The 22277-nt window shown below is 40.2% G+C and overlaps 1 protein-coding gene across 4 annotated transcripts in view; it reads right to left on the minus strand.

The window, feature by feature from the left end:
• Window positions 1–22277, minus strand: part of RASAL2 (RAS protein activator like 2) — a 516482-nt gene that overhangs the window by 28730 nt on the left and 465475 nt on the right. For 3 of the 4 annotated variants that reach the window (XM_053693295.1, XM_053693293.1, XM_053693296.1), the window contains 3 exons: window positions 19945–20181; window positions 18318–18519; window positions 7680–7879 (listed from right to left, as the gene is read on the minus strand). In XM_053693295.1, the coding sequence (XP_053549270.1) occupies window positions 7680–7879; window positions 18318–18519; window positions 19945–20181 (639 nt within the window). The remainder of the gene's footprint in view (window positions 1–7679; window positions 7880–18317; window positions 18520–19944; window positions 20182–22277) is intronic. The other variant, XM_053693294.1, reaches the window with a different exon arrangement.

Here is a 22277-nt window from a genome sequence, read left to right on the forward strand (position 1 = left end):
CTGTCACTGAGAAGGGAGAACCGCAGAGGCTGTGTGGACTGGAGGTAAGGCTGTAATGATCTTAATAAATATGCAGAGATATCTCAGTATTGTATGTTTTATATTGTGTATGTGTTGTGTCTGGGGGAGCTGTTGTGTGAGTGTGTTTTACAGTGTGTATGTGATGTCCCTGGGAAAGCTGCTGTGTATGAGTGTGTTTTACAGTGTGTATGTGTGTTTTACAGTGTGTATGTGATGTGTGTATGTGTGTTTTACAGTGTGTATGTGATGGGAAAGTTGCTGTGTATGAGTGTGTTTTACAGTGTGTATGTGTGTTTTACAGTGTGTATGTGATGTGTGTATGTGTGTTTTACAGTGTGTATGTGATGGGAAAGTTGCTGTGTATGAGTGTGTTTTACAGTGTGTATGTGTGTTTTACAGTGTGTATGTGATGTGTGTATGTGTGTTTTACAGTGTGTATGTGATGTGTGTATGTGTGTTTTACAGTGTGTATGTGATGGGAAAGTTGCTGTGTATGAGTGTGTTTTACAGTGTGTATGTGTGTTTTACAGTGTGTATGTGATGTGCCTGGGAAAGCTGCTGTGTATGAGTGTGTTTTACAGTGTGTATGAGTGTGTTTTACAGTGTGTATGTGATGTGTGTATGTGTGTTTTACAGTGTGTGTGTGATGTGCCTGGGAAAGCTGCTGTGTATGAGTGTGTTTACAGTGTGTATGTGTGTTTTACAGTGTGTGTGGTGTTTTAATTGCAGGGTGAGTGTGTTTTACAGTGTGTATGTGATATGTCTGGGGAAGCTAGTGTGTATGAGTGTGTTTTACAGTGTGTATGTGTGTTTTACAGTGTGTGTGGTGTGATAATGGCTGTGTGAGTGTGTTTTAAAGTGTGTATGAGTGTGTGGTGTGATAATGGCTGTATGAGTGTGTTTTACAGTGTGTATGAGTGTTTTACAGTGTGTGTGTGTGGTGTGATAATTGCTGTGTGAGTGTGTTTTACAGTGTGTATGTGATGTGTCTGGGGAAGCTAGTGTGTATGAGTGTTTTTTACAGTGTGTATGTGTGTTTTACAGTGTGTGTGGTGTGATAATGGCTGTGTGAGTGTGTTTTAAAGTGTGTATGAGTGTGTGGTGTGATAATGGCTGTATGAGTGTGTTTTACAGTGTGTATGAGTGTTTTACAGTGTGTGTGTGTGGTGTGATATTGGCTGTGTGAGTGTGTTTTAAAGTGTGTATGAGTGTGTGGTGTGATAATGGCTGTATGAGTGTGTTTTACAGTGTGTATGAGTGTTTTACAGTGAGTGTGGTGTGATAATTGCTGTGTGAGTGTGTTTTACAGTGTGTATGAGTGTGTGTGGTGTGATAATGGCTGTATGAGTGTGTTTTACAGTGTGTATGAGTGTGTTTTACAGTGTGTATGTGTGTTTTACAGTGTGTGTGGTGTGATAATGGCAGTGTGAGTGTATTTTACAGTGTGTATCAGTGTGTGTGGTGTGATAATGGCTGTATGAGTGTGTTTTACAGTGTGTATAAGTGTGTTTGGTGTGATAATAGCTGTATGAGTGTGTTTTACAGTGTGCATGAGTGTTTTACAGTGTGTGTGTGTGGTGTGATAATTGCTGTGTGAGTGTGTTTTACAGTGTGTATGTGATGTGTCTGGGGAAGCTAGTGTGTATGAGTGTGTTTTACAGTGTGTATGAGTGTGTTTTACAGTGTGTGTGGTGTGATAATGGCTGTGTGAGTGTGTTTTACAGTGTGTATGTGATGTGTCTGGGGAAGCTAGTGTGTATGAGTGTGTTTTACAGTGTGTATGAGGCTGTATGAGTGTGTTTTACAGTGTGTATGAGTGTGTGTGGTGTGATAATGGCTGTATGAGTGTGTTTTACAGTGTGTATGAGTGTGTTTTACAGTGTGTATGAGTGTTTTACAGTGTGTGTGGTGTGATAATGGCAGTGTGAGTGTGTTTTACAGTGTGTATGAGTGTGTGTGGTGTGATAATGGCTGTATGAGTGTGTTTTACAGTGTGTATAAGTGTGTGTGGTGTGATAATAGCTGTATGAGTGTGTTTTACAGTGTGTATGAGTGTTTTACAGTGTGTGTGTGTGGTGTGATAATTGCTGTGTGAGTGTGTTTTACAGTGTGTATGTGATGTGTCTGGGGAAGCTAGTGTGTATGAGTGTGTTTTACAGTGTGTGTGGTGTGATAATGGCTGTGTGAGTGTGTTTTAAAGTGTGTATGAGTGTGTGTGGTGTGATAATGGCTGTATGAGTGTGTTTTACAGTGTGTATGTGTGTTTTACAGTGTGTGTGGTGTGATAATTGCTGTGTGAGTGTGTTTTACAGTGTGTATGTGATATGTCTGGGGAAGCTAGTGTGTATGAGTGTGTTTTACAGTGTGTATGAGTGTGTTTTACAGTGTGTGTGGTGTGATAATGGCTGTGTGAGTGTGTTTTACAGTGTGTATGTGATGTGTCTGGGGAAGCTAGTGTGTATGAGTGTGTTTTACAGTGTGTGTGGTGTGATAATGGCTGTGTGAGTGTGTTTTACAGTGTGTATGTGATATGTCTGGGGAAGCTAGTGTGTATGAGTGTGTTTTACAGTGTGTATGAGTGTGTTTTACAGTGTGTGTGGTGTGATAATGGCTGTGTGAGTGTGTTTTACAGTGTGTATGAGTGTGTTTGGTGTGATAATGGCTGTGTGAGTGTGTATGAGTGTGTGTGGTGTGATAATGGCTGTGTGAGTGTGTTTTACAGTGTGTATGAGTGTGGTTGGTGTGATAATGGCTGTGTGTGTGTATGAGTGTGTTTGGTGTGATAATGGCTGTGTGAGTGTGTATGAGTGTGTGTGGTGTGATAATGGCTGTGTGAGTGTGTATGAGTGTGTGTGGTGTGATAATGGCTGTGTGAGTGTGTTTTACAGTGTGTATGTGATGTGTCTGGGGAAGCTAGTGTGTATGAGTGTGTTTTACAGTGTGTATGTGATATGTCTGGGGAAGCTAGTGTGTATGAGTGTGTTTTACAGTGTGTATGAGTGTGTTTTACAGTGTGTGTGGTGTGATAATGGCTGTGTGAGTGTGTTTTACAGTGTGTATGTGATGTGTCTGGGGAAGCTAGTGTGTATGAGTGTGTTTTACAGTGTGTGTGGTGTGATAATGGCTGTGTGAGTGTGTTTTACAGTGTGTATGTGATGTGTCTGGGGAAGCTAGTGTGTATGAGTGTGTTTTACAGTGTGTGTGGTGTGATAATGGCTGTGTGAGTGTGTTTTAAAGTGTGTATGAGTGTGTGTGGTGTGATAATGGCTGTATGAGTGTGTTTTACAGTGTGTATGTGTGTTTTACAGTGTGTGTGGTGTGATAATTGCTGTGTGAGTGTGTTTTACAGTGTGTATGTGATATGTCTGGGGAAGCTAGTGTGTATGAGTGTGTTTTACAGTGTGTATGAGTGTGTTTTACAGTGTGTGTGGTGTGATAATGGCTGTGTGAGTGTGTTTTACAGTGTGTATGTGATGTGTCTGGGGAAGCTAGTGTGTATGAGTGTGTTTTACAGTGTGTGTGGTGTGATAATGGCTGTGTGAGTGTGTTTTACAGTGTGTATGTGATATGTCTGGGGAAGCTAGTGTGTATGAGTGTGTTTTACAGTGTGTATGAGTGTGTTTTACAGTGTGTGTGGTGTGATAATGGCTGTGTGAGTGTGTTTTACAGTGTGTATGAGTGTGTTTGGTGTGATAATGGCTGTGTGAGTGTGTATGAGTGTGTGTGGTGTGATAATGGCTGTGTGAGTGTGTTTTACAGTGTGTATGAGTGTGGTTGGTGTGATAATGGCTGTGTGTGTGTATGAGTGTGTTTGGTGTGATAATGGCTGTGTGAGTGTGTATGAGTGTGTGTGGTGTGATAATGGCTGTGTGAGTGTGTATGAGTGTGTGTGGTGTGATAATGGCTGTGTGAGTGTGTTTTACAGTGTGTATGTGATGTGTCTGGGGAAGCTAGTGTGTATGAGTGTGTTTTACAGTGTGTATGTGATATGTCTGGGGAAGCTAGTGTGTATGAGTGTGTTTTACAGTGTGTATGAGTGTGTTTTACAGTGTGTGTGGTGTGATAATGGCTGTGTGAGTGTGTTTTACAGTGTGTATGTGATGTGTCTGGGGAAGCTAGTGTGTATGAGTGTGTTTTACAGTGTGTGTGGTGTGATAATGGCTGTGTGAGTGTGTTTTACAGTGTGTATGTGATGTGTCTGGGGAAGCTAGTGTGTATGAGTGTGTTTTACAGTGTGTATGAGTGTGTTTTACAGTGTGTATGAGTGTGTTTTACAGTGTGTATGAGTGTGTTTTACAGTGTGTATGAGTGTGTTTTACAGTGTGTATGAGTGTGTTTTACAGTGTGTATGTGATGTGTCTGGGGAAGCTAGTGTGTATGAGTGTGTTTTACAGTGTGTGTGGTGTGATAATGGCTGTGTGAGTGTGTTTTACAGTGTGTATGTGATGTGTCTGGGGAAGCTAGTGTGTATGAGTGTGTTTTACAGTGTGTATGAGTGTGTTTTACAGTGTGTATGTGATGTGTCTGGGGAAGCTAGTGTGTATGAGTGTGTTTTACAGTGTGTGTGGTGTGATAATGGCTGTGTGAGTGTGTTTTACAGTGTGTATGTGATGTGTCTGGGGAAGCTAGTGTGTATGAGTGTGTTTTACAGTGTGTGTGGTGTGATAATGGCTGTGTGAGTGTGTTTTACAGTGTGTATGTGATGTGTCTGGGGAAGCTAGTGTGTATGAGTGTGTTTTACAGTGTGTGTGGTGTGATAATGGCTGTGTGAGTGTGTTTTACAGTGTGTATGTGATGTGTCTGGGGAAGTTAGTGTGTATGAGTGTGTTTTACAGTGTGTAAAAGAAATGGTGCCAGTACTCAAAAAGAAGGTGCCGGTACTCTATCGATTGATATATTGTGCTCAGTAACTTTGAGAAAAGCAAAGTGACATTATTTACAATGTTTGATATATTTTGCAGCTCTCTTGTGTGAAATATACCTGTTATGAGATGGCAGAGGTGGTGGGCATGTTTATATGTGTATATATGTCTGTAAATAATTACATATATATATATACACATTGTTCTACAGACAATATAGGGCTGGTCTTCAAATTTTTTTCCAGGGCTGCTTTTTTCCCCCAGTCCGGCCCTGGGAATTGTTGATTTTTTTAAGAATATTAACAAATATCAATGTGGAGAGCATAGATGTAGGAAAGTGTCATAGAACCATCCCTCAACATTTGCTACCTCCCTTAATTGTTCTACCCTAGGCACAGACCTAGTTGGCCTTGCTATAAAGTCTCCAAAATTAAACTTTCATGATTCAGATAGCGCATGCAATTTTAAACAACTTTCCAATAGACTTTTATCATTAAGTTTGCTTTGTTCCCTTGGTGGTATTTTTGAAAAGCTAAACCTAGGTAGGCTCAAACGGATTTCTAAACCGTTGAAAACCGTCTCCTAGTTAAGAGCATTTTTGAAAGTTTTTCACAGTTAGACAGTACTAGTTCATGTGTGTCATATAGATCACATTAGGAGTCTGCACTGATTGGCTAAGCTGCATGTCTGTCAAAAGCACTGGGATAGGGGGCAGTCTGCAGAGGCTTAGATACAAGGTAATCACAGAGGTAAAAAGTATATTAATATAACCGTGTTGGTTATGCAAAACTGGGGAATGGGTAATAAAGGGATTATCTATCTTTTTAAACAATAAAAAAATCTGATGTAGACTGTCCCTTTAAACTTTAGACTTTAAAGGGACGGTGTCCATTAAAATTTCCTCCTATTTAACGTGTTCCAATGATCCATTTTACCTGCTGGAGTGTATAAATCAGCTGATCAGTGACCATGGTTTGTGACTTGCTCTCACCCATCAGCTGATTGTTTCACCTGTGCTCTAGTTAAAGTGATGGTAAACTTTAAATAATCAAATGCCATAAATGTAATCTTTGTCATTAAAAAAGTATGTGTACCTTTTTTTGTTTTTATTCCATCTGTGAAAGGGTTAAATTAGTTCATATAATAATGCTTCTATTACAATATTATGCCGGCCCACATGGATGAACTCTTTTTTTTTTTATGACAAATCCAGTCAACATCCAATTAACGTGTGTGTCATGTGACAATCTTGAAGTCCAGCCCCTTTAAAGCCCTTAGAAAGCCTATGCAGAGTGTGGGTGGGACCGCTCTTAACATCACAGCCATGCCAAAAGAGGAAATTAAGGGGGGTGGAGGAACAGACAATACCAATTAGGATTATAAATCTTGTATTATAAAATATATACACACTTGCAAGTAAAATCATATAATCATTTTTGTTAAACTGTTACATTTTTTATTGCAACATTCTTATAGTCTGAAGTTTACCATCACTTTAAAAGATTACTAACTTTATTTTTTTTTCTTCCAAACGGACCACAGATTGTATATCCCATACATAAATCCAATCTAATTTACCTTCTTTTATACTCCAACGATGCTGATAATCGTAATAAAATATAATTTTATATTTTAGGCATGACATCACTTCATCCAGCCCTCAAATATGGGCCGTACATGGTATAAATCAATTTCCAATCGTATGGCAAGTTTATGAATATAATTAGCCTGCAATTTCGTCCTGCGCATGCGCAATCAGATTGGTTCATTCGCGCATGTGCAGATTGCCGCACTGATGCCGACATAACCCACAGTAATTTCTATCACGCATGCGCATTTGAAAGGAGTCTACTACATCCAGAACAGACTTCAAGCCGGTGACGTATTCAATGATGTTGCACTAGCTTGTGTATGCGCATCTCTGAAAACTGCCATCATGTTCCAACCTGTGTTGTCAGCCCTGATTGGACAAACGAAAAAGCTACCAACGAAGTGGGTTTGGAAAGGGTTAAAAATTCGGGGACACATTGCTGCAAAACGGTAAGTATTTGAAACGGATAGGGAATTGTAAAGGTCTTTATTTTCGTAGGTTCTTTGCATTTGTACATCTTTTTTTTTTTTTGCCTTCAGTGTCCCTTTAAGATATAGTAAAAATCTGGCAAGTTAGGGGTACTTTAAATGATGGTAAACCCAAGTGTATAACAAACGCTAGGATTTACCATCACCTCATTGTAGAAAAGCGCTGTGCCGTGGGCGGTGTGTTAGCGATATACTTTCCTAACAGGGTCAATGCAACGCTGTTTTTACGAAACGATGAGAGAAACGCATGTTTATTTTTAGTGATGGTAAATCCTAGCATTTGTAATACACTTGGATTTACTATCACTTTAAGGACTGAAGTTGAGAAACACTGTATTACATTTTTTCCAAATAGTGTCTTTACCTTTATACTGAACACATAAATGTTTGAAAGCTCTATAGAAAAGCTATGTAAACAGAAGAGAAACAGCGTAAATTAACCTCCCAGTGTGGGGTGGTAAACAGACAGATATTTTGCATATGAAATAGCTGGTTATATATTAATTGAAAAAGAGATAACTGCTCTTTCTGCAGGGTAAGCCTATTTAAATGAGTATATCCTTGAGAACAATGGTGATGGTTTTAATAAGAAAAAAACAAATATTTAACATACAAAAAAACTGAAGGAACATTTTCACATTATTAATTCCCCATTATTAAATATCTTAACACAAATCTTTAAACTTATAAACAGATTTAAAGAGTTTTTGTTTTTACCTGTCAGTAGGATCCTCGAATATCTTCTGAAGGCCGGATGAAAGGCTGCCACTCACATTGGGGGACGAACTATGCTCGCTGAATCGTCTCAGCTGTTGCTGGATTGGCGTAGGATTGGTCAGCGACTTGGTGATTTCTGCAAGGATCCGTGGGAGTGGTCCTAGTTTTTCCACGGTTGCCTGTAGGAAGGAATTTTCACCCTGATTGGATAATATGAACGACAACATCCGCCAATGTGACGGGGACGGCAAGGAAGGGTTTTTCGGAGGATAGGAGTTTTCGCATGAGTGTGTGAGCGCATGGCATAAGCGCAGAGCCACATTATTGATCACGATGTGACGGATGTAGGAGACAGGGTTCAGCCAGGCATCAGGAAAGGAGGGGAGGGAGTGGAGGGAGAAAAGGAAATAGAGAAGAAATTAGGATTGGTCAAAACCAGAAAGAAAATTATTTATACATGCTTAACCTATCTAAAAGGTACTGCCATTCCAACTCAAAACAGTCATGCAAAGCAAACTGTAGGAAAACGCAAAGGGGATGAAACATACGGTGCTTGCATACAATAAGGGGTGTGCTAGGAACTGGGTTAAAAAGACGCATGCGTCCATTCCAGAAAGAGAAGGGCGGAGAGAAAGATAATCAATGTTATTAGTGAGGGATGTATTCAATCGTTGCGCCATCACTCCTCGGCTAGAGACACTAAATGAATAATTTAAGACATCTACACAACAAAAGGATGGTTCACAAATGTACACTTCAACCATTAAAACCTAAGATGCGAAAATCACTGGCCACAAAAAAAAAGAAACAAGTCTCATGAGATTCCTAAATCAACTAGGGGTGAGTAAATATCTAAGAAATGGCAATTAAATAGCATTATGAATGTACCCCTAGACAATTGCTTCTGCCACAGCAAGTCTTTAGAGATGTTCTACTTAAATAAACATCTGAACATTGTAAGTCTATCAACAATCATTTTACTATAGTTGCTTTCATAATTTAATAATGCTAAATAAGCATTGGTTTGGAATAAAGAACGCGACAACCTATGCAATTTCAAATGAAGGTGGCAAAAAATTATCTAATTTATAACACGAACCCAACATCTAGGTTGTTCCAGCCATTGACCTACCAGTAAGAGTAAGAAACAAACTTAAAGGGATATTCTATAGCAAAAATAAAATGCTTTGATTGATAAGAATGTGTAATTCATATATTAGCGTCCCTGCCAACTTATATGTTTAACTCGCATAAAAGGTTAAACACATAGCTCAAGTCTTGCTTGACAAGAACACAGTCATTTAGATCAATGATTCTCAACCTTTTTGTAGCAAGTACCCCTGCAGGAATACACTTGTTTTCTATGTACCCCAACTGTACCCCACTTGTTATTGATATTTTACAAGGGCAAAAAAAAGAGGAAAATAAACTTTTCTGCCTGATGAGGAAAGTAATATTTATGGTACCGTCTTTCTATTTTTATAACCATATCATACACAGTTTATCTGTCTTGTTTAACTGCGCATACTTCAGTATGATGCACTTTACCTATTTCACAGTGGCACATTTATCTGACACCTCTCTGTGACAATTAGGGCGCGTTCGGGCAGCGCTCCAAGCGAACTGGGTCTCGCTTGGAGCGTTTTTCTCACACTTGCAAGTGAGATGCCTGGCGTTTTTTGAGCGCTCTGATGACGTAAGTCCCAGCGCTTCCAGCGTGCTGGAAAAGCTGGGACTTTTCAGAGCAAGCTCAGACGCTTGGCAACATGGCAGCCTCCACACACGTGTTGCTGTGGAGGCTGCCATGTTTTTATAAGCTGCAGAGGAGGGGACAGGTGAGGCGGATAAGTCTGACAGCAGCATTTAGTACAGGGCAAAGTGGAGATAGGCTACATAACCTATCCCCACTTTGCCCTGTACTAAATGCTGCTGTCAGACTTATCCGGTGTTATGCCGAGAATGATTTCCCCAGTCTCTTGGCAAACATCGCAACTCTGACCCACCTCTATTCAGTGCAGGATAAGCTACAGGGGCTGAGCTGAGAGCAGCTGAATGGAGGTGGGTCAGAGTTCCGATGTTTGCAAAGAGACTGGGGAAATCATTCTCAGCATAACACCGGTGTTGTGTGACAGCTACAAGGGAGCTTAGTGAAAACGTTTGCATGCGCAGTCCATTATTGTGCAGCAGATCCCTTTGCGCATGCGAACGTTTTTTCTAAACTCCTTTGCTTGTGACGTCACCTAGCGCCACGTCATCGCTGGGAGTGAAGCATCCCCAGTAGCTCCTGAGCGCTGCCCGAACGCGGCCTTAGTCACAATAATACATATAAGTTAAGGTCAACTCCAGCCCCCATATGTCAATAACAAGCCAGAATCTAAGGTTTTACCAATTTGAGGTGAATCAGTGATTGGGAAGTCATTCAACCCAGGTAGGGAAATACTCACACTCTGCCCTGTTAGGAGGGCTCAAGTGAAGAAATAAGAAACACAGCTTTCATTGATATGTGATGTTTACAATAGCTACATGAGGGGGAAAATGAAGGCCAATCGCTGGAGTACCCCTTGCCAATGCCCCAAGTTCCCCCAGGGGAACGCGCACCACAGGTTGAGAAACTAGGATTTAGATGGTGTAAATGTCAGTTAATTTCACCTAAAAAATGTTGTAATAATGCAAGTTAATCTTTTTATGTCTGACCAATAATGCCACCAAAACGTAAAACATGGCTACACCTGAAATATAAGGGCCACGACGGCTCTGTAAGCGCACTCACAAATAAGTGTAAACTAGATCTAACGGAGCCATCTCCAATTTGATTGATGGTAATTGAAAAACAGAAGTGTTTCAGTTTAAACTTTATGTGTGTGTGTGTATATACATACATATATATATATATATATATATATATATAACTACACACACACACACATTATATATATATATATGTATATATGTGTGTGTGTGTAAATATATATATATATATATATATATATATAATGTGTGTGTGTATATATATATATATATATATATATATATATATAATATAACTACACACACACACACAATATATATATATATATATATATATATATATATATATAAATAACTACACACACAATATATATATATATATATATATATATATATATATATATATATATATATAGTTGTGATGTATTATTAACTCAAAATACAGCAACATTGTTGTAAACTTACAATATCCAGGACAGACAAATATACTGCATGAGAGACAATGTGAAAAGACAGACACTGGAACACGCTAGGCAGTCCTGGCAAAGGTATTTTAATATAAGGTAGTATTAAATATGTTTTGAAATTTTATATATTATCTAATCAACAAAAATATTGTGATTTATTGCAATGAAAATATGGAAAAATAAGATGCATCTATTTTTATAGACTCAATATTTTAAGAGCTGACAAAGCAGAAATTTACCCAAGATGGATGTCTGCTATACTACATTTGACATATAAGATGCAGGACATTTTAATAGTCATTCAGGAAAAAAAGACTTATATATCAAATTACTGATTATTAGTAGTTTCTGTTTGTATCACCAGCTTTAGAAATACATAGTAGACCGATAGGTAGAAATAGTAAAATATCCAGTGAATCTCTCCAGGTTTGAGAGTTTAATTCATGATCATATAGAATATTGTCCTGTAATAAAATTTCCTGTTTATGGTGAGGACATTCTACATGGAACTTAAAGGGACATTATAATACAATAAAAAATATAGTGCATTTTATTATGACACTAATGATCATTAATTTGTGTTTGACTCCACCAAAAGGGTTAAAATCCTGTTCAATATATTGCTGCTCTTCAGCAGCAGAGAGCTGGTGAGCCAATCAGGTGCTTCACACGCATATAGACGCCTGTGACTATGTCCTGCTCAAGACTGGCATCTGAGCATGTCTGCTGAGCGAGCTTAAAGGGACAGTTTACTCAAAAAACAGAATTTATGTTTACCTGATAAATTACTTTCTCCAACGGTGTGTCCGGTCCACGGCGTCATCCTTACTTGTGGGATATTCTCTTCCCCAACAGGAAATGGCAAAGAGCCCAGCAAAGCTGGTCACATGATCCCTCCTAGGCTCCGCCTACCCCAGTCATTCGACCGACGTTAAGGAGGAATATTTGCATAGGAGAAACCATATGGTACCGTGGTGACTGTAGTTAAAGAAAATAAATTATCAGACCTGATTAAAAAACCAGGGCGGGCCGTGGACCGGACACACCGTTGGAGAAAGTAATTTATCAGGTAAACATAAATTCTGTTTTCTCCAACATAGGTGTGTCCGGTCCACGGCGTCATCCTTACTTGTGGGAACCAATACCAAAGCTTTAGGACACGGATGAAGGGAGGGAGCAAATCAGGTCACCTAAATGGGAAGGCACCACGGCTTGCAAAACCTTTCTCCCAAAAATAGCCTCAGAAGAAGCAAAAGTATCAAACTTGTAAAATTTGGTAAAAGTGTGCAGTGAAGACCAAGTCGCTGCCCTACATATCTGATCAACAGAAGCCTCGTTCTTGAAGGCCCATGTGGAAGCCACAGCCCTAGTGGAATGAGCTGTGATTCTTTCGGGAGGCTGCCGTCCGGCAGTCTCGTAAGCCAATCTGATGATGCTTTTAATCCAAAAAGAGAGAGAGGTAGAAGTTGCTTTTTGACCTCTCCTTTTACCGGAATAAACAACAAACAAGGAAGATGTTTGTCTAAAATCCTTGGTAGCATCTAAATAGAATTTTAGAGCACGAACAACATCCAAATTGTGCAACAAACGTTCCTTCTTTGAAACTGGTTTCGGACACAGAGAAGGTACGATAATCTCCTGGGTTAATGTTTTTGTTAGAAACAACCTTTGGAAGAAAACCAGGTTTTAGTACGTAAAACCACCTTATCTGCATGGAACACCAGATAAGGAGGAGAACACTGCAGAGCAGATAATTCTGAAACTCTTCTGGCAGAAGAAATTGCAACTAAAAACAAAACTTTCCAAGATAATAATTAATATCAACGGAATGCAAGGGTTCAAACGGAACCCCCTGAAGAACTGAAAGAACGAAATTGAGACTCCAAGGAGGATTCAAAGGTTTTGTAAACAGGCTTGATTCTAACCAGAGCCTGAACAAAAGCTTGAACATCTGGCACAGCTGCCAGCTTTTTGTGAAGTAACACCGACAAGGCAGAAATCTGTCCCTTCAGGGAACTTGCAGATAATCCTTTTTCCAATCCTTCTTGAAGGAAGGATAGAATCCTAGGAATCTTAACCTTGTCCCAAGGGAATCCTTTAGATTCACACCAACAGATATATTTTTTTCCAAATTTTGTGGTAAATCTTTCTAGTTACAGGCTTTCTGGCCTGAACAAGAGTATCGATAACAGAATCTGAGAATCCTCGCTTCGATAAAATCAAGCGTTCAATCTCCAAGCAGTCAGCTGGAGTGAAACCAGATTCGGATGTTCGAACGGACCCTGAACAAGAAGGTCTCGTCTCAAAGGTAGCTTCCAAGGTGGAGCCGATGACATATTCACCAGATCTGCATACCAAGTCCTGCGTGGCCACGCAGGAGCTATCAAGATCACCGACGCCCTCTCCTGATTGATCCTGGCTACCAGCCTGGGGATGAGAGGAAATGGCGGGAACACATAAGCTAGTTTGAAGGTCCAAGGTGCTACTAGTGCATCCACTAGAGCCGCCTTGGGATCCCTGGATCTGGACCCGTAGCAAGGAACTTTGAAGTTTCTGACGAGAGGCCATCAGATCCATGTCTGGAATGCCCCACAGCCGAGTGACTTGGGCAAAGATTTCCGGATGGAGTTCCCACTCCCCCGGATGCAATGTCTGACGACTCAGAAAATCCGCTTCCCAATTTTCCACTCCTGGGATGTGGATAGCAGACAGGTGGCAGGAGTGAGACTCCGCCCATAGAATGATTTTGGTCACTTCTTCCATCGCTAGGAACTCCTTGTTCCCCCCTGATGGTTGATGTACGCAACAGTTGTCATGTTTGTCTGATTGAAACCGTATGAACTTGGTCCACGCTAGCTGAGGCCAAGCCTTGAGAGCATTGAATATCGCTCTCAGTTCCAGAATAATTTATCGGTAGAAGAGATTCTTCCCGAGACCAAAGACCCCTGAGCTTTCAGGGATCCCCAGACCGCGCCCCAGCCCATCAGACTGGCGTCGGTCGTGACAATGACCCACTCTGGTCTGCGGAATGTCATCCCTTGTGACAGGTTGTCCAGGGACAGCCACCAACGGAGTGAGTCTCTGGTCCTCTGATTTACTTGTATCTTCGAGACAAGTCTGTATAGTCCCCCATTCCACTGACTGAGCATGCACAGTTGTAATGGTCTTAGATGAATGCGCGCAAAAGGAACTATGTCCATTGCCGCTACCATCAACCCGATCACTTCCATGCACTGAGCTATGGAAGGAAGAGGAACGGAATGAAGTATCCGACAAGAGTCTAGAAGTTTTGTTTTTCTGGCCTCTGTTAGAAAATCCTCATTTCTAAGGAGTCTATAATTGTTCCCAAGAAGGGAACCCTTGTTGACGGGGATAGAGAACTCTTTTCCACGTTCACTTTCCATCCGTGAGATCTGAGAAAGGCCAGGACGAAGTCCGTGTGAGCCTTTGCTTGAGGAAGGGACGACGCTTGAATCAGAATGTCGTCCAAGTAAGGTACTACCGCAACGCCCCTTGGTCTTAGCACAGCTAGAAGGGACCCTAGTACCTTTGTGAAAATCCTTGGAGCAGTGGCTAATCCGAAAGGAAGCGCCACGAACTGGTAATGTTTGTCCAGGAATGCGAACCTTAGGAACCGATGATGTTCCTTGTGGATAGGAATATGTAGATACGCATCCTTTAAATCCACCGTGGTCATGAATTGACCTTCCTGGATGGAAGGAAGAATAGTTCGAATGGTTTCCATCTTGAACGATGGAACCTTGAGAAACTTGTTTAAGATCTTGAGATCTAAGATTGGTCTGAACGTTCCCTCTTTTTTGGGAACTATGAACAGATTGGAGTAGAACCCCATCCCTTGTTCTCTTAATGGAACAGGATGAATCACTCCCATTTTTAACAGGTCTTCTACACAATGTAAGAACGCCTGTCTTTTTATGTGGTCTAAAGACAACTGAGACCTGTGGAACCTCCCCCTTGGGGGAAGTCCCTTGAATCCAGAAGATAACCTTGGGAGACTATTTCTAGCGCCCAAGGATCCAGAACATCTCTGCCCAAGCCTGAGCGAAGAGAGAGAGTCTGCCCCCCACCAGATCCGGTCCCGGATCGGCGGGCCAACATTTCATGCTGTCTTGGTAGCAGTGGCAGGTTTCTTGGCCTGCTTTCCCTTGTTCCAGCCTTGCATTGGTCTCCAAGCTGGCTTGGCTTGAGAAGTATTTCCCTCTTGCTTAGAGGACGTAGCACTTTGGGCTGGTCCGTTTTTACGAAAGGGACGAAAATTAGGTCTATGTTTTGCCTTGAAAGGCCGATCCTGAGGAAGGGCGTGGCCCATACCCCCAGTGATAACAGAGATAATCTCTTTCAAGTCAGGGCCAAACAGCGTTTTCCCCTTGAAAGGAATGTTTAGTAGCTTTGTTCTTGGAAGACGCATCAGCCGACCAAGATTTCAACCAAAGCGCTCTGCGCGCCACAATAGCAAACCCAGAATTCTTAGCCGCTAACCTAGCCTAATTGCAAAGTGGCGTCTAGGGTGAAAGAATTAGCCAATTTGAGAGCATTGATTCTGTCCATAATCTCCTCATAAGGAGGAGAATCACTATCGAGCGCCCTTATCAGCTCATCGAACCAGAAACATGCGGCTGTAGCGACAGGGACAATGCATGAAATTGGTTGTAGAAGGTAACCCTGCTGAACAAACATTTTTTTAAGCAAACCTTCTAATTTTTTATCCATAGGATCTTTGAAAGCACCACTATCCTCTATGGGTATAGTGGTGCGTTTGTTTAAAGTGGAAACCGCTCCCTCGACCTTGGGGACTGTCTGCCATAAGTCCTTTCTGGGGTCGACCATAGGAAACAATTTTTTAGAGCTGGGGGGGAGGGACGAAAGGAATACCGGGCCTTTCCCATTCTTTATTAACAATGTCCGCCACCCGCTTTGGGTATAGGAAAGCTTCTGGGAGCCCCGGCACCTCTAGGAACTTGTCCATTTTACATAGTTTCTCTGGGATGACCAACTTTTCACAATCATCCAGAGTGGATAATACCTCCTTAAGCAGAATGCGGAGATGTTCAACTTAAATTTAAATGCAATCACATCAGGTTCAGCCTGTTGAGAAATGTTCCCTGAATCAGTAATTTCTCCCTCAGACAAAACCTTCCCTGGCCCCCATCAGACTGGGTAAGGGGCCCTTCAGAGATATTAATATCAGCAGTCGGTCATGCTCTTCAGTATCTAAACAGAGCAGCCACGCTTACGCTGACAAGGGTTCATTTTGGCTAAAATGTTTTTGACAGAATTATCCATTACAGCCGTTAATTGTTGCATAGTAAGGAGTATTGGCGCGCTAGATGTACTAGGGGCCTCCTGAGTGGGCAAGACTCGTGTAGACGAAGGAGGGAATGATGCAGTACCATGCTTACTCCCCTCACTTGAGGAATCATCTTGGGCATCATTGTCATTATCACATAAATCACATTTATTTAAATGAATAGGAATTCTGGCTTCCCCACATTCAGAACACAGTCTATCTGGTAGTTCAGACATGTTAAACAGGCCTAAACTTGATAACAAAGTACAAAAACGTTTTAAACTAAAACCGTTACTGTCACTTTAAATTTTAAACTGAGCACACTTTATTACTGCAATTGCGAAAAAACATGAAGGAATTGATCAAAATTCACCAAATTTTCACCACAGTGTCTTAAAGCCTTAAAAGTATTGCACACCAAATTGGAAGCTTTAACCCTTTAAAATAACGGAGACCGGAGCCGTTTTTAAAGCTTTAACCCCTTTACAGTCCCTGGTATCTGCTTTGCTGAGGACCCAACCAAGCCCAAAGGGGAATAACGATACCAAATGACGCCTTCAGAAAGTCTTTTCTAAGTATCAGAGCTCCTCTTCACATGCGACTGCATGCCATGCCTCTCAAAAACAAGTGCGCCACACCGGCGCGAAAATGAGGCTCTGCTTAAGCTTTGGGGAAAGCCCCTAAGGGAATAAGGTGTCTAATACAGTGCCTGCCGATATTATTATATCAAAATACCCAGATAAAATGATTCCTCAAGGCTAAATATGTGTTAATAATGAATCGATTTAGCCCAGAAAAAGTCTACAGTCTTAATAAGCCCTTGTGAAGCCCTTATTTACGATCGTAATAAACATGGCTTCACGGATCCCATAGGGAAAATGACAGCTTCCAGCATTACATCGTCTTGTTAGAATGTGTCATACCTCAAGCAGCAAGAGACTGCACACTGTTCCCCCAACTGAAGTAATTGCTCTCAACAGTCCTGTGTGGAACAGCCATGGATTTTAGTTACGGTTGCTAAAAATCATTTTCCTCATACAAACAGAAATCTTCATCTCTTTTCTGTTTCTGAGTAAATAGTACATACCAGCACTATTTCAAAATAACAAACTCTTGATTGAATAATAAAAACTACAGTTAAACACTAAAAAACTCTAAGCCATCTCCGTGGAGATGTTGCCTGTACAACGGCAAAGAGAATGACTGGGGTAGGCGGAGCCTAGGAGGGATCATGTGACCAGCTTTGCTGGGCTCTTTGCCATTTCCTGTTGGGGAAGAGAATATCCCACAAGTAAGGATGACGCCGTGGACCGGACACACCTATGTTGGAGAAATGTTCTCCCCTTTAATTTGTTCCCAGTGATCCACTTTACCTGCTGGAGTGTATTAAATTGTTTTCAAGTATTTCCATTACCCTTATAATGGCATTTGAAATAGATTATTTAGCCTGTGGTATCCCCACCCATCCTGAAAGTTTTTGGCCTCAACGCCAAGCTGTGTTAACACAGCCAGTAGAAGAAATTACACTCACAGGGGTTATAGAAGAGATAATAAAATGTTAATTTTCCATTGTTCTCTCCAAGTATTGGTGATTGGTTTATGGACAGATATAAGATAAAGATGCAGGTATATGTACACAATGTGATAAAGTAATGAGATCTGATTATAACTACAAGCTCAGCCCATTTTATTAGGTTGTGGCTTCAAAACACAAAATCAGCTAATTCATATACACAAATAAGCCTTAAAAAAGCAAATCTCATACATTTTATACTCTGCAGCAGTTAAATAAAGTAAATGGAAACACATTCAGGAAAAAACTATTTTATAGTATACTGTCCCTTTAAGAATGTGTTTAACCCTCTCTGCAGGGGTAAACAAACACTAATGAGCATTTGTAAAATAATAAAATACTGTAACAAACAACATTATTTTATCATTACATTAGAATATCCCTTTAATATAATTCAATTATCAGAATAATAATCAAATGTAATAATCAAAGGTTCAGTCTGAAAGAAAGGCGAGAACCTAATGGGTCTCGGAAACCTAGAAATGTATTGCCCAGCACGCTACTTGTAGGTATACAGTGATATGGAAAACATTTTACAATACCTTATCTAACTGAGAGACAACCTCCCACAACAGGCTGTGCAGCACTGACAGTTCGCGGCCAAGGTCAATGTAACCTTCAAATCCTGGAGTGTTCGAGATGGTGTCTGGGTTGGAGATCTCCTGAAGAAAACGCTTCATTCCACTCCATTCGTGTTCTAAGAAATCGTTCATGAAGGCCATATACTCCTCTTTATTACCGAACCTACACACAAAAAGATAACATTGCCTCATGAAATACTATGCTTTGTTTTTAAAAAGACATCAATGTGCAAAATAAAGTTGTGTTAGACGATTTTATTATTGCTTGCACATAACTATGTGTTTAACTCCTACACTGCTGCTAAACACACACCTACTTAGACCTAGTGGAACACAACTTGTGAACCAATGATAAGAAAGATAAGAAGTATACGTGCATAGCCACCAATCACAACCTCTCTCTCAGTAGTGCTTTGCTGCTTTTCAACAAAGGATACCGAGTGAGCAAAGTAATTTTGATAAAAGAAGCTATTTGAAAAATCTCTTAAAATTGCATTCTCCATTCTGAAAGTTATTTTTTTACTTTCATGCCTCTCTCTTTAATATTCTATTATCATTAAAAATCAAACTTTAGATTCAAGTATTTTGAGAATTAAAAACTAAACTCTAAAAACACATCGCTGCTCTCTAGCTTATCCAATAAAGTCGGGATGATCGGTAAGGAACCCTTATTAAAAAAGAATATATGCTGACAAAGTATCATATACTACAATATGCAAAATTAATAAAAGAAATATAAAATTAATATAAAATTAAAAGGTATTCATAAAAAAAAATGTAATCGGTAAAGAAAGTTCATATAGAATTACGTGAGGCTTGAGTTATAAAAATAAAAGCTCTAATATGTTAGAGTATTTAATTATTGTACTGTTGCTTGCCTGCAAAGGGATTAAACACATAGTTAAAATCAACTCCAGTGCACCAATGAACTACTGGGAGCTAGCAGAACACATCTTGCGAGCCAATGACAGGAGAGAAACTAGTTCCTAGGAGTCGTGCATTGATGCTGCTAAACATATGTTTATATGCTCCAAGAGAAATGATAACAAGAGAATTAAGCACATTTCTTAATAGAAATGATGTTAAAAGTGGTCACAAAACCACAAAATCGCCTTCCCACAAGAACATGGAAAAGCTTAAAGGGACATTAAACCCAAACATTTTATTTCATGATTCAGATAGAGCATACATATGTAAACAACTTTCCAATTTACTTCTATTATAAGTTTTGCTTTGTTCTCTTGGAATCCTTTCTTGAAGAAGCAGCAATGCACTACTAGGAAGTACCTGAACACACAGGTAAGCCAATTACAAGAGGCGTTTATGTGCAGCCACCAATCAGTAGCTAGCTCCCAGCTTCTGAGCCTATCTAGATATACTTTTCAACAAAGGATACCAATAGAACGAAGCAAATTAGATAAAAGTACATTGGAAAGTTGTTTAAATTTGTGTGCTCTGTCTAAATCATGAAAGAAAAAATGTTGGGATTTTATGTCCTTTTAAATAGGGATGGGCAGTTAGTAGGGGGACTTGTGAATCCTAATCTTGGATTATCCCTATGTGCGCACACACCATTCAATACACCTACTTTGCGAAGTTTGCAAGGTTTTGGATGACTTTGGCAATGAGTGTGAGTGTTCGTGATGTGCGGTCATCTGGGTATTCCTGCATAAGGCCGAACAGGCTTGGGGACATGATGGATGGGCACAAGAAGCGAAGGAAGAGTGAGGCACTAATTAATCTCTCGCTGATGTCCTGCTTGCCCCGGTTAATGCACTGCTGCTTCCATGACGCAAACACCTCCTTCAGTTCCCTGGGAAAGACACTAAAGAAAAAAAGAAAATGAGTAATAAAATAAAAAATAATTATCCTGCTCTAATGTTACCAGTACAGCCTTAGCCACTAGTACTGCCTGTGGTATAATAGCAATTAAACTACAAAGACTAACTTGAGATCCCATATAGTACTCAGCACATCTGCTCCTACCTAGATAAGCTCTTCAATTAACCCTTTGAGTGCTAAGCACTTTACCACCTGGGTACTAAGCTGTTTAAAGGTTTTTGTTTTTAAATATTTTTTTTTGTAACTTTTTTTTCCAGATCCCAAAGACTTACACTGATGGAAAGGTTAGGCGATTACCTTTCCAACGGTCGGTCTTGAGGTCTGTAGCTGCTTAGATGCCTGAGATACAGGAAGCAGAATGCCCCCTTTTCCTATTCTTAACATTGCTATTTTTAAATAAAGTTGCGCGGTGACGTCATCACGCAAGACGTCACTGTGCATAACGTGAAGCCTCGGCGATGCCTGTCACTATACAGGCCCGATCGCCAAGGTAGAAGCGGGTGGGAGCCCCCAGATCTCCCTCAAGGTGGGAGAGTGCTAGCTACGGCTCTGAGCCGTCGTTAGCACCTGAGTTAGAAACTCTGCGACGGCTCAGAGCCGTCGTTAGCACTGAAAGGGTTAAAGATACCATAAGAACAAAGTAAATCTGATAAAAGACATATGGCTAGATTACGAGTCTTGAGTTATGAGTAAAAAAGCAGCGTTAAGCCTCATAACGCTGCTTTTTTACTACCGCTAGTATTACGTGTCTTGTAGGTACAGCTGTCCCGCACACTTTTTGGCCTTACCGCAAATCAACTTACGCAAATTGCGTATAGTCTTTTTTCTATGGGACTTCTATAGTGCCGGTATTATGAGCTTGTCCTGGGAGGCCAAAAAGTGAGCGGTACAGCCTACCCCGTCAAGATTTGTAATGCATTCTAAAGTCAGTAGTTATGAGTTTTACACTACAACGCTGTAGCATAAAACTCATAACTAAAGTGCTAAAAAGTACACTAACACCCATAAACTACCTATTAAGCCCTAAACCGAGGCCCTCCCGCACCGCAAACACTAAAATAAAATTATTAACCCCTACATTGCCGACACTAGAACATATTAACCCCTAAACCGCCGTACTCCCGCCTTGCAAACACTAGTTAAATATTATTAACCCCTAATCTGCTGTCCCTAACATCGCCGCCACCTACCTACATTTATTAACCCCTAATCTGCCGCCCCAAACGTCGCTGCCACTATATTAAATTTATTAACCCCTAAACCCAAGTCTAAACCTAACACCCCCTAACTTAAATATAATTAAAATAAATCTAAATAAAACCTACTATCATTACCTAAATAATTTCTATTTAAAACTAAATACTTACCTATAAAATAAACCCTAAGATAGCTACAATATAACTAATAGTTACATTGTATCTAGCTTAGGGTTTATTTTTATTTTACAGGCAAGTTTGTATTTATTTTACTTAGGTAGAATAGTTAGTAAATAGTTATTAACTATTTACTAACTACCTAGCTAAAATAAATACAAATTGACCTGTAAAATAAAACCTAACCTAAGTTACAATAACACCTAACACTACACTACAATTAAATAAATTCCCTAAATAAAATACAATTAACTAAATTCAAAACAATTAGCTAAATTACAAAAACAAACAAACACTAAATTACAAAAATAAAAAACAAATTACAAGATCTTCAAACTAATTACACCTAATCTAATAGCCCTATCAAAATAAAAAAAGCCCACCCAAAATAAAAAAAACCCTAGCCTAAACTAAACTACCAATAGGCCTTAAAAGGGCCTTTTGCGGGGCATTGCCCCAAATAAATCAGCTCTTTTACCTGTTAAAAAAAATACAACCCCCCCAACAGTAAAACCCACCAACCACACAACCAACCCCCCAAATAAAACCCTAACTAAAAACACCTAAGCTCCCCATTGCCCTGAAAAGGGCATTTGGATGGGCATTGCCCTTAAAAGTGCATTTAGCTCTATTGCGGCCCAAAGCCCTAACCTAACGCCCCCCCCCCCCCCACCAACCCACCAAATACGCCCTTAAAAAATCCTAA

This window comes from Bombina bombina, chromosome 10 (assembly GCF_027579735.1).
Source record: "Bombina bombina isolate aBomBom1 chromosome 10, aBomBom1.pri, whole genome shotgun sequence".
Taxonomy (NCBI): Eukaryota; Metazoa; Chordata; class Amphibia; order Anura; family Bombinatoridae; genus Bombina; species Bombina bombina.